The 13054-nt window shown below is 41.8% G+C and overlaps 1 protein-coding gene across 5 annotated transcripts in view; it reads right to left on the bottom strand.

The window, feature by feature from the left end:
* The window catches only part of HPS5 (HPS5 biogenesis of lysosomal organelles complex 2 subunit 2), a 64112-nt gene that overhangs the window by 7400 nt on the left and 43658 nt on the right, over positions 1 to 13054 (bottom strand). Inside the window, exons 1-13 of one of the 5 annotated variants that reach the window (XM_074543343.1) lie at positions 12902 to 12978; positions 11142 to 11311; positions 10643 to 10753; positions 9730 to 9794; positions 8919 to 9111; positions 7302 to 7439; positions 6634 to 6845; positions 6250 to 6321; positions 5917 to 6005; positions 4761 to 4939; positions 4379 to 4537; positions 3125 to 3284; positions 967 to 1090 (exon numbers count right to left, since the gene is read on the bottom strand). In XM_074543343.1, coding sequence (XP_074399444.1) covers positions 967 to 1090; positions 3125 to 3284; positions 4379 to 4537; positions 4761 to 4939; positions 5917 to 6005; positions 6250 to 6321; positions 6634 to 6845; positions 7302 to 7439; positions 8919 to 9111; positions 9730 to 9794; positions 10643 to 10753; positions 11142 to 11249 — 1610 coding nt within the window. In that variant the 5' untranslated portion in view covers positions 11250 to 11311; positions 12902 to 12978. The other 4 variants (XM_074543342.1, XM_074543344.1, XM_074543347.1 and 1 more) reach the window with 4 other exon arrangements.

Genomic DNA, 13054 nt, shown 5'->3' with positions numbered 1-13054 from the left:
ACTGTAAATATGATAGTATTTTATTTAATGATTAATTGCATGCAGGGAATACTTGAAAATGTAGCTTTCATTGTTAACAGAAACACTTATTACTAGTAAAGTCCTCAAGACTGCTTATGGTTTAGAAAGAATACAAAACATTGCATGTACTTCTGATGTTTATTCTGAGCCCCTCACACTGCTGACAGCAGCAACAATTCTTTGTTGCAGGGCACAATTACATACTGAAGTGATCAAGGGATCAAGTCTGTGCAGTTTTTCAGACCACTGCCAGGCCAGAGACATTTTAGCTAAGTAATTAACATACAGCACTTTCATAGAAATTTTAAGTGAGATATATAACACCATTACCTTTGTATTTGTACACCCACCCCCTTATCCTCCATTTTTTTTAAAAGAGGTTTAAAATACTTATATAAAAAATGGATACAGATCTAATTGCAGCAGGTATAAGCTACTATTATTCCATAAGTGTTTGGGAAACCAATTAGATTCACTGAAAAGTTCATATGGGGATAGGACAGACCACTTTGCATGTGTGTTTTAGCAATATCTATCTGCTTTGAATGTTTTAATGTTTGTCCCTATGCAACACAAGAAGCCTTCCCCCTAAGATACAGGAGAGCAAAATCCCAAAACAATATTCAGTGAGTTTTCCTTTGAATACAAACCACAACTAGAGTTCACAGGGTAACAGTAAACAATCCTAGACATGTAACAATTATTAACTGTTTAAAACTGAGGCTGAAGCCTTGGCTCCACTGAAGTTATCAGCAGCTCTTTGTATCTTCACTAGAGCCAAGATGAAGATTTAAACTGCCGGGCGAACCTGACTGCATCTCTGGTGTTCCAGTTCAGGTGGAACGTTTGCAGAACAGAGTGTGAACTAAACCACACAATGCTACAAATCCAGGGGACGGAAGAGGGCAAGATGTAATGGATGAGTGACCCTGCTGCACGTTTTACCTTTCTTTGACAGCTTGGAGAGAGACGAGAGGAGATGGGGAACGGAATGACAAAGGAATACTGAATGGGAGGAATGTCTCATTCCGGTCAGCCTCAACCACCACAGATGCATGAGATACGTTCTCTGACAAATGCAATTGAAATAAAAAGTCATGAAACAGTGATCTGGCAAAAAAATGAAACAGTGAAACGACCTACAAGTCACCAATTCATTAATGGATAACCTGCCCACTGTACCTTCCTTTTTAATACTCAAGAACACATGAAGCCAGGTTTCAAGGGCCATTTCACTACTGACTTTGAACCTAGTTAAGTCTGCTTCATTAACAGAGTTTTGGCTTTACAGCAAGAAAAATAATCATCAACAACAGTATGAAAGCTATCTCCCAGATTAGACTTACAGATCATTTAGAGGACAAAACCTTAATTTAATCCACTGAGTTATTTATACGTCTAGGAAAATTAAGTATTGTGGCATATATCAATTCACAACTGATTGTAAAGTCAGTTGTGACCATGATTTCCAGAGTCTAAATTACATGTGAACAGAGAGACATATAAGCCATGGTTAGGATATAAATCACCTTGTTATTTGAAGGGAATTAAAAATCTAAGTGAGCCCACAGCTCTCTGGCTTTTGGCAAGAATCAGAAGAAATACAGAACCACTGACTACTTCCTTTTCTCTCCCATATCCCTAACAGTATTTACAATGTGTTTTACTCAGTAATTTCCTGTTACAAGCACACATTGTATCTTTAAGTGATGTCAACAAGAAAAAAGGATCATTTAGAGTCAGGATGACACCGCATTTTGCAACAGTCAGCAGTAACCACAGCATTGAAAGGAAAAGATGCTGCCCTGTTACAGAAAATCTACCAGCAAAATCCCTCAACAGTGCCTAAAGGTCACAACTGACTTTACAATTAGCTGTAAATAAGGCTGCTTTTGTTCATCATGCAGACTAGAAATCTAAAAACTCATTACATCTTAAGTCACTGTGAGCAGAGGAACACTAGGTCCATTTCTTCCAAATACCAAATCAAGTACTCGTGCTTCAAAAAATATCTAGAATTTCTCTGCTTGGAAATAATGAGTGAATTTGTCATCTCTTGTGGAACACACAGAACCTTTCTATCTTCTGACATTCAAAAATTAAGTCACCTGAATTTTGACTTTTAACGATGGGAATGATGTACTTCAGAGTTTCCTCACTTGTTTTTGCAGTGATGCAGGTAAAGAAGCACATGTACACCTAAGTGTATCTTACTCAGCAGGACAACACTACTGACAAGTAGGGGACTAAATATCAATTTCTGCACTCTCCCTCCCCAGTATGGCTTCCTCCAAAGCATCCAAATTCTCTCCATCCTCAACCAGCACCCACTCCTTGCAAAAGTTAAAAAAATAGCCTTTTTATAGGAAAGCCTCTCTATCACACTTAGTTCCAAGGCAGCTCCTCCTCATCCCAAGTTTCTGCATCCCCTCTCAATCCCAAACAGAGCAGAGAACAAGACCCATTACAGTCTCACTCCAGCTTAAGCCCAGTGATAGGCATTTGTCAGAAAATAAAAAAGCTCCCTGCATGGGCTAAATGTTAGTAATTAACTATTCTAGCACCCCTCCACTAATGTTTACATGTGCAAGAGATGATCCCCTGTACAAAGTAGACCCTGTGAGAAGTTAAGGACACTTATCAGAATCCTTCTGCTTTCCCTCAAGAAATCTAAGCCAGAATCCAGACTAAGAAATTATTTTCTGGAACAAATATTACAAAAAGATATTGGCAGCAAACAAATCTTGTTTGAAGGTCAATTGATATGGGTATAGACAGCTGAAAGAATCTTAGCACTAATGTTCAATTACACATGGAGAGGGGGAAGTTGGAGTGAAGCCCATGCTTGGTAAAGCCCTCTGGACCTTTTGTTTCACTGGGTTTTGTTTGCTTTTAAGCCAGGATTCTGTGGAGGCAGCTTTTCAACCCAATGTTTCAGGAAGGATTTTGGCTGGAAGGTGAGGTGACTCTTTCAATTGATCAAATTACATGTATTAATAATGAATAACTTGAAAGTGGAAAGTAAGAGCACAGAGCCAACGCAGTCGAATCCCTGTAGAATGAACAAATACATTCAACAAACATTTTCATTATGAAACATTACCAAGTTCTTGTTGTTCATCTTCATGGTGTGCAGGAAATTCTTTAAGTCTCTCATCTTCTGAGAATGTTTGACTGTGGAGAGAACAGGAGTCTTCATCTGACTGACTGCCCCTCCGACTGATAACGCGGTAGATTCCAGAGTCTAAGACACTGAAGCTCTCCTGTCAGACCAAGGAGGGGAGTTACACAGCATGTGAGTTGCACTCCCTTGTTCAGCTTTCTGCCATGAACTCAACTAACTGTACCCACACAAACAACTTCAGAGCATTTAATAATTCCCTGCCTGGAAAACTTCTGTTTAACAGAGTACTTCTACCATATCCAGAATGGAAAAGGGCACAGATGCCAGCAAGTGTGCAGGTCAGTGCCTTTAAAGAGATGTGTGTGCTGCAATTGCTTTTAGGAAAGCAGCCTATGGAACAACTGGTGTACCCAGTGCAAGGCAAAACCCACCTCTGCAGCTTTAGTCCTGCAGTCAAGAGTGTCACTTCCCCCCTTGGTAGCTGCATACCCAAGAATCTGTCCTCCTGCTGGTCAGCCATACCCAGCTAGCACAATTACAGACTCCACAAAACAATTCAGATTCAGGACCAACACACTTTTTTTTGCTCATGGTCAGTCTACATGGTTTACTTTCACAGTGGCTAATGAAGAAAAACTTGTAAATACCATCAAAGATGGTATTTACATTACTTGGCTTTTTAAACTTTCCTTTTAAATACTGTTAAAGTGAAAGCAGGAGCTGATATTGTATCAACTATGAAATATTTCCCCTTTCTTGAAAAGCAGCTGTATATTTATCAGAAATATGCTCTGATTTTTTTTTTTGTTTTGAGCTTTCTCCTTAAGCTTCTTAGAGTGCAACAATTTTTTACATAGGGCTAAGATAGCTCTGAGCACTCAGACATTCATTTTCACCATATAAAACTACAGTTATAACCAAGATTACGTTTAGTGAAGAACATTAAAACATTAAACAGAGCTGTGGAAAAAGCCACCTTTGCACCAATCTTTGTCCACATCTCAGCCATTAACCCTAAAATGATGTGGGACAGAGGCAGAGGTCTGAGCTTACAGAATGCAAGTAGTGGTGTTTCATACCTCTTCACCACACCTAGTTTTAGAATGCAGCATTATGGGCTGTTGTAGACAGGGTAGAAATGAAAGCCTCATCTTCCAAGGGAGCAATGGGGTGACTTCAAGCCATACAGATAAAACCTGTAGATAACATTTTTGGCACTACCAATACACGTACATGAGATGAAATACTGCTCCTTCTACTGCTGCATGCAGAATCCAGAGGTTCCAGCTTTGCAATCAGTTCTTCCAGTTGTGCAGCGAGATCTTGTTGGGTTGAAGCATCCAGCTGAGACTTCAAGTGCTCCAGCTTGTCTAGAGGCAGGTTTTTTCTTGCCTAAAAGCACCCAGTGAAACAGAAGCATTATTATTTCTAATGGACATGTGAAAACAAAAGATACCATATGTGCAGGATGATTTTCATCCTTAAAGTATAATGTTTGAATAACTTAAAAAACTCCAACAAAGTGAATCTCAGTGACCATGAAACTTAGTGGAGAGGGGGACAGGAATGACAGTGAAGTTGTATCGCACATTTATTTAAAGAGGTATTTACTTACTCTGCAAGAAACAATTGAATTTTGGAAGAGACAAGAGACCCTGGCAGCGAGGGTCCAGAATCCTCTTCTCATCAGACGCTCTACGCAGCGATCGACCGGCAGCAGGGAGAGGTGCACAACTTTCCCATTTGTGTGCAGACAGAACAACTCACTCTTGTGAACTGCAATATCCTGAATATCTGCAAAACCACACACAGGGCAATACCTGAAGGACTGAAGGCATTAATCAACACTCTTTACTGTCTCTGAAAGAAGGTGAAAGCGTATTCCCACCTGACTGCAAATGAGTGCAGAGCATGAGATGCATGGGGAAAACAACCACTGAGGACTGCTGACCTAGCACCTCATCACTATAGAACACACTGTCAAAACTTTCCAGAGTTGCATTTCTAGAAAACATTCCAAAATACACTAAATTACCAGATACCAAAATACACTAAAAACACCAGAAAGTTTCCTTTTGCTCTGAGATGAAAAATTAAAGCCTGACAAAGATGATAAATTCATAACTGTTAGCTTTAAAACAGACGGAAAACAATCACTGGTAAAAAAACAACTTTGGCCTTCCAGAAATTTTCAAATACAATACTTATGCTTTATGCAAACGCTCCACAACAAAGGTACTGCAAACTTAACACCAAAATGGAGAGAAGGGGAAAGACTGACTGATAATAACTACTGGAGGACTCTGCTTATAACCAAATACACCACTGTTTATGAGGCTTCACTCATTTGCCAAATAAATATATTCCCTCTATGCAATTTAGGCAGGTTTTAGGAAATAAAAAACAACCAGGTTTTAAACTTTCAGCAGCCAGATTATCCCTCACAGGACACTGACAATGAGCCTGAGTAAAGAGGAAAAGATACTGCAGGTTAATCACCTGTATTTTAAATACTGTATTTTATGAGTCACTCTACACCATGTTTTGTTTCTCCAGAAGCATGTTTTCTGATCTATGGAAGGAGGGGTTGGCTGGAGGAGGCACAGAGATGATTAATACACAAGGATATACCAGATAGAGGACAAGTTTTTAGTAAATATTCTGCAATCCAGCTGCAGAAATTGAGCTTGAATAGCTTCCATGTTAGGCAAGGACTTCAGGAATGACTAGTGTAACAGACAGTGTTACAAAGCAACATTTAAGAACTTTACCTTTAACTTCACTCCAGAGTAAGACTTGAAGGCTTTGGGGAAGAAAAACATAAATGCCTCTTTCTGTCCAGGTCACCACACAGTGCTCACTGCAATTAAAGTATATGTTAATGAAGCAACAGTCAATTGTGATGAAATAGGTAAAATTTTAAAAAAATGTAAAATATGCAGGGATTGCATTTGCTTAAGCATAGCAAGTGAGATGTGAGACAGGTTTAGCATGACACTTGGGAAATTCTTATGCAAAACCCTGAAGCTGGTAATATAAATTAGGAGAATATCTAATTTTTTAAGCCTACTTTATCAACAGGAAGCTATGCTGTCAATACTCACGTCAAATATAGCAGCTTGGAGAAAGATAAAGATTGTGGAGAGCAACTGGAACCAGTATAATGAGGATCATGCCTGCAAAATAAAATTATCATCAACTACAAGCATAACTACAATACCAATACCTTCTAAAGTTCTTAATCCTGTGAATACATGGCTGGCTTAAATAAATATAGTCTCATAACAGCAGCATTCATTGTGCTCACAGACATAGCTGCAGAACCAAGGTTTTGGCATTTTTGATAATTACTGGCTACACCTCTCAGAGGAGACTGTATTAAGATGACAACTGGGATTAATGTTTGACTGAAGCAGGAGTTGATTTAGTCTTTTCAGTCTTAAGGACGTCCCAAACAAGTGTAACACTGATAACACTCGTGTTTCTACCTGAGAGTAACAACAGGAAGAGGTGGAGATGAGAGCAGCTGCTTGAACTGATGTGTGCTTTGCACTTCCCCATCAAAGTTCACCTCCCACATCCTCGAGCCAGGTCGAGCACAGTATATTAATGGCTGCTGATTCCCACTGTTTTTTCCAACAGGGAAGAAACATGCTCCAAATTCTCCATCTCTCTCTTTATTACCAATCTTCCAGAACTTCTCTCTAGAGGGGAAAAAATATACTTGTTAAGTAAGGCAGCATTAATAAAAGCTCTAATTAATTTTATGCTTTTCTTAATCCCAGCTGCTGAACTGCTTTTGGTGCTTAAAAAAATCTGTAATGAATATTACAAAGCCTACCCAAAGTTTATAGAAGACAGGGTGCATTCATTAGCTGAAATGAATACTTAGATCAAAGGGGTTTTTTTCAGTAGAACCAGTTGTTCAACCTAGTGATGGGAAGGTGGGAACATTCCCAGAAATCATTTCCAACATGAAATGTTGGGGAGAACAGCAGATGTTGTTTATCTTGATTTCAGTAAAACTTTTGACACTACCCCTCCCAACATCTTCAGAAACAGACTGAAGGAGCATGAGCTAGGTAAAGAGACATTGATGTCATTTCAGGAACTGTGTGTGACTCTGAAGTCCAGTATTTCAGAAAGAAAACAGAACTTGCCTTTCCGTATCACATAAATAAGTGCGGGTAAGTGAAGATATGAGCAGCCTTCCATCCAAATAATCGAGCTGAACCACCCGAGAATCTACAGTGGTTATGATCTGGACAGGAAACATCACAAAAGTAGCTGCAGCCTACAGTTAAAAAAGGAAAAAAAAATGAGAAAACATGCTGGTGGTCTTCAGTTCAAAGTTAACTGTTTCATTATGTTAAACCAGCAAAACTCAGAAAAGACTCATGTATGCTATGAATACACAGCATGAGACAGAGCAGTGCCTTTCTCCTCTGGCTTTACAAAGCAAGGCTACAATGCTCAGAAGCACAGAAATCTAAATCCTCCTTTTCCCAGAACCAATATTGAAGATTAAAGAGAGTCATGTCCCTGTAGCATCCAAATATTTCTTTATAAAGGGTTTTTTCCTGTAACATTAAGAGAGGGTTTCATTCCTGCTATTGAAAGTTTTGTGATTTTTTTCCAATTCTCCCCACAGGTACATTGAGCTACCAGTTTTATGGAAACAGACCAGAGGGATTAATTGATACAAAAAACAACTTCTACTGGAATTAGATTGTTCACAAACTCACCTTCTCTCTTACCCTGCCACAAATTATCTACATATTATTTATCCTACCAGTGTCTCAGTTTGCATGGCTGGATGAACAGTCTCAGATAAGACTTATGGATAAGGAAACTACTGGGAACTGCATTTGAATTTGCTTTCAGACAGTCACCATTTTTGCCAGCTTAGAGTTGATTTCCCTTCTTAAGAATATGACAAAGTGCATTATCTGAGAAACCCAACAATCCTGTTCCTTTAACAGGGGTGAACAGACACATATTCCATGGGCCTTGTCCTTTTCTCCTCCCACAGCTGACTTTCCTCCCCTCTCTTTATTTAAATGTAATAATGGTCTTGCTACTTATAAGTGAATTTTCCATCAAAATCTTCTATGAGGGCTAGAAAGCACCTGGATGAACACAACTACTTCCAGGTTCTGGCTCCTTTGTACTGATTAAAAAGAAAGTAGAAGCAAAAGCTAAAGAACACTCAAGGGCTAGAAATCAGGCTGCTATCACTAACAGTGAGTCCTTGGCACAGAATGTAAAGCATGTAGGCTCAATGACCACCTACCATTTATTTTATCCAACCCAGACATTTAAGAATGAGAGCATCCAGACAAAGCCAAACAAAATCAGAGTCTGGGACTGCTCTTTCTCTGACCAACAGCTGAATTGAGGACTAAACCAAACAGCTGAATCTGCAACTGGAGTCTAAAGAATCCAATAAGCTCAGAAACACCAAGACCCTTAACTTTGATACTTGTAAATTCCAAGAAGCAGGAGATTGACCAGTTTTTAATTCTGAACATTTGAAAGCATTTTCAAATTGCATTACCAAAATAGACAGAATAAGGATGGGGTGAGTTCATGGGTCAGGATTTCTATGGTTGTGTCAAGAGACTGGTTCTTCATCCCAATAGTTAAAGCTACCAGAACTTAATTAGCTTAATTAGTTACTTCGATGCTCTGTTCCACTTTGGCAAAATAAACAAAGAGATTCCACACATCACCCCCTGTGAATGAAGCTCAATCAAAGTATGCAACATTTTACCTTCCCTTGTTTCGAGGTGTTAATCTTGATTGCTGATACTTTCCCCACATGATCTCCTACAAAAACTCGAAGGGCAGCTGTATCCCAGCACAGAGCTGTGACTTTCCTGCCCTTATGCTCAGAGGAAACATAAATCCGTTCTGGCTTCCCACGACGCTCCTGGTTCAGCTCCCACACCACTACAAGGCCTTGGCTACAACAAGTTAAAAGGAGAATACAGGTTGAAAATAAGTCTTGCAAAGTTTTATCAGTTAATAAAGATGCTTTTTCCCAAAGAAAGAGGAGACCCAAGCAAAGCAGCATGCCTCAGAGCTGGTTCTGTTTGAGGCTGCATAGTTTCAATAAGTGTCACACTTAATTTTGCAGAAGAATAAGTGTCCTTCTTTGCACTGCAATGTATAAGCAGCTTTGTAAGGCTATTCTTACAGTTATTACACTTGCAAGTGAGGATGTGGAAAAACATTTAAATCGATTTTAATAAATATAAGTGGAATTAACTATAAATCTCACTCTACCATGTTAATGAAAATGCTTCTTTTTATGCTGAAAGGTCTCAGAAAGACACTTATCATCATAATTTCACATGCATGAGCTCTGCCACAGATGTTCAGTTACAGAAATAATACTTAACCTAGAATTACTACTCCAGAAAAAAAAAGGCAAACTGTCTGTGCAGAGAATTATCCTGTAGTGGCCTCTACCAGTTAACCTGATAAATTAACTCTGAGTTCTCAGCAGCTGTCCACATCTGCAACTTGAAGCTTCTTAAAAATACTAACCCAGTGCTCAGGTTTGTGAGTAGACCACTCACCTGGTGGCAACAGCAACATAGTCTTCATCATGCAAACAACAGGCCACCCTGGAAATGGCACCTTCCTGAAAGCAAGCAGGGCAGTAAGAGCAGGTGAAACTTGTTCTGTACTGCCACTACCCCCGTGCAGCTTTCACCTTTAGACATAAACCAGATTCATGCCAACAGATGCTACCACCCTGCTGTGATGTGGTTGGTTCTTCCTGTTTGCTTGGGTTTTGTTTGCAAACACTGAGTTTACTCCAATATGGAGCTGACAACAGCACAACAAAATCAAGAGCAAGGACTGCAGTGCGTTCTCTGATTTGGGAAGCACAGAAATCACTGCTCTGTCCTCACACCTTTGGAAGCTGTTTTGACAGAATTACATTTGGTGCTCCCAGCCTTAAAAAACTGGCTGCATTCATGCCATACTGGAAGCAGCAGTGGCTCCTAGGAAATAGCTCCTGGCTGTACAAATAACAATCCCTGTTTCACAATCTCTTCCAGCAACAGTAAGTCAGTCTATCTTTACTTATCCAGGTATGCCACAGTTCTAACACTCAAACACTGGCAGTTAGCTACTTGTGAGTTGCTCTGGTTTCATATTCAAAATTTTCTTCTAATCCTTAAATATTCAGGGAACTTTGCTACTGCTGTTAAAAAGTAAGAATTTGAAAAACAAAGGTCTGACACTCTGAAGTAATATTTTTCACACCTCATGAAATCTAATATACCACATACTCTGGGGATACCCTCCAGAACCACAACCTATTTTAAACACAGCAGTCCAAAACTTCACCTTCCTTGGACAACCCAATAAGCTGAAGGCACCTAAATAAGCTGAAGGCACTCAGAAAATACATTAACTTGAAATAATGTTTCTTTTCTAGCCTCATTTTTGGAAATTTTCATTAAAAATTTTCATCCTTACCTTGTGAGTGAGAAAGAGTCTTTGCTTCCAACCATCCTTCTGGATAAGGTTCAGTCCTCCTCCTGAGCTGCCTAGAGCCAGCCATCTCTTTGACACATCTATACATGTGCACTGAGGGAATAAAAATCAAAATGCATGACCTGGTAAGTTCTGATCACAGCATCTTTTTCTTGCATTATTATGGTGGGTTTTTTAAAGGCTTCATTGTTTGCCAGCTGTGTGTGCCACTCCTGAACCACTGGCAGTGAAGATCATTAAACAATCAGTGTGGGCTGTGCCAGGCTGTGGCACCCACAGCTGCATGAAGGAAACACACACAGAGCAACAGGGTTCATTATCTTCACTCTTTCTTCCCAAAGTACTCCCCCCCCCACAACTAAGATATGCACACATCCCAAAAAGAATTAGATTAATCCTATAGCTTAATCAAATAATTAGCCAAATGGGGTCATTACTTTAAATTTTAAAACTAAAAAAAACCCATACACCACAAACTCACCTTAAGACGACTGGAATCCAACCTGAGTGCAGAAAGCAATGGATCCAAACACTCCAACTCTGCCAAGACATGGTTGTAAGAGTCTGGAATTACTGGCACAGAGGCCATGGATGCACACGACTAGTGCTGCTCACTCATGGGTGTGTTATGGCTTCAGCTTTTAGCTGCACCTGCCAAAAATAAAGTTCTTCATTAGCTCACTTTCTTTTCATTTGAGCTGGTGTTCTGTGCTTAAAGAAACACCAAGCGTTTTCCTACTCAAAAACCATCAGGTTTCAGTTCACCAAAAAGAGGCCCAAGGGCTGGAAAATAAGACTCCTGCTCTGAGGGGTTTACTACACTGCTCCATTTATGACAAGTTTTTCTTCGAGTTCTTTTCTGAAAACTTAACCTATTGGATAACCCACCTGGAAATATTTAGACTGTAGTTATATTTACACCTGTCTGTGAAAAAAAGTTAACACACACCTTGTTTTCTGGAAAAATTCACTTTTCCCCACAGCATGCAATCTTGATTTGAAAATAATTTTCTCAAGGAAAACATTTAACATTGGCATTTTATAACTATATCATATCTTCCCCCAAAAGTAAATTTAAGGACTATTATTCTCAAGTTATACTAAATTTAGGGACCATTATTCTAAAGTTATACTAAATTAGCTGCATTTGTGCATTTTGATACAATGATAAGCTATCCTCTCCACTGAATGTCTTTTCCCACATTCAACAGATAACACAGAGTGATATCCAAGAATTAAATAACCACTGAAATTGCAACCTCGCATTTTTCCTAAGCAGCACATACTTCAAAATAACTTCTCGTGGAGTTTAAAGTTTAAACTTGTACGTTGCTTAACAAAACGCTAAACCTGTTACACTGCACAGGCAAGTCCGGGAATTTCTAAGTACCCTTTAGGATGCGGTCCCATAAATTAAGGAACTCCCTCCCAGAAAAGCTGTCATGGGGGGAATTTACATTTCCTCTAAAGGAAAGCGAGCGCTCACTCTCACCAGGCACTAGGAAAAGGGAAGAGGCACATTTAGCCAGCGAAACTAAAAGTTATTGCTTGTAAATTCTCAAAGCGTCTTAAAAACCTTAATGGCCACTTCTGCCGTGCCCGCTCCGTGCCACATCCCGCCGGTGTGGCCTGAGCTGAGCCGCGACCCCGCGGGACCCTGCCTGCCGCACCCGGAGCAAGGCGCAGCATCGCAAAGGACAGAGGAACCCCCCGACCCCTTCAGAAACCGCGGGGAGGGGACGGGAGCCGAACCCGGGCAGGGCACAGGAACCACGACTCGCTCCTACTCCTTCGCCCTGCCGCTCCCTCACCGCGCTCCGCGCTCTCCCGGCGCCGCTCCCGGTGCCGCCTCCAAACAGCGCGCCCACGTGACCCGCGGGAGGGCGGGGCGGGAGCGCGCGCCCGCTCCGCGCCGCATCACGCGCCGCCCGCGCGGGAGCAGCAGGAGGAGCAGGGGGAGGGGGAGGAGAAGGAGGAAGCGGCGTCACGCGCGCGCGCAGCCGCCCGCCCGCCACGTGACGCCGTGACGCGCACGGCGCCCCCTCCCTCCCGGCGCGCGGGCCGGGGCCGAGGGGAGGCCCCTCCCCCGCAGCGAGGCGGCGCCGCCGACCCGGGAGCGGAGCAGGACGGGCCGCCGGGGCCGATGGCGGGCGACGAGCGGGGCCCGCGCGGATGGGTGACGGCGGGAAACGGGCCGGGCCAGGCGCGGCGGGGATGGGGGCGGGGGGGCAGTGGCGGTACCGTTTTACTGCCGTGTAACTGGCCCCTCCGCCCGCCGCCGTCATGGCGACGGGGGAGCGGTCGTCACGTGACCGGGGCGGGGGCCGGGAGGGGCGCCGGCGCCACGTGACCGCCAGGGACGCGCGGCTTCGGAGCCGCTCCCCTGTCACGTGG

Source organism: Zonotrichia albicollis, chromosome 6, assembly GCF_047830755.1.
Source record: "Zonotrichia albicollis isolate bZonAlb1 chromosome 6, bZonAlb1.hap1, whole genome shotgun sequence".
NCBI lineage: Eukaryota > Metazoa > Chordata > Aves > Passeriformes > Passerellidae > Zonotrichia > Zonotrichia albicollis.
This window is presented reverse-complemented; position numbering and strand designations above follow the sequence as displayed.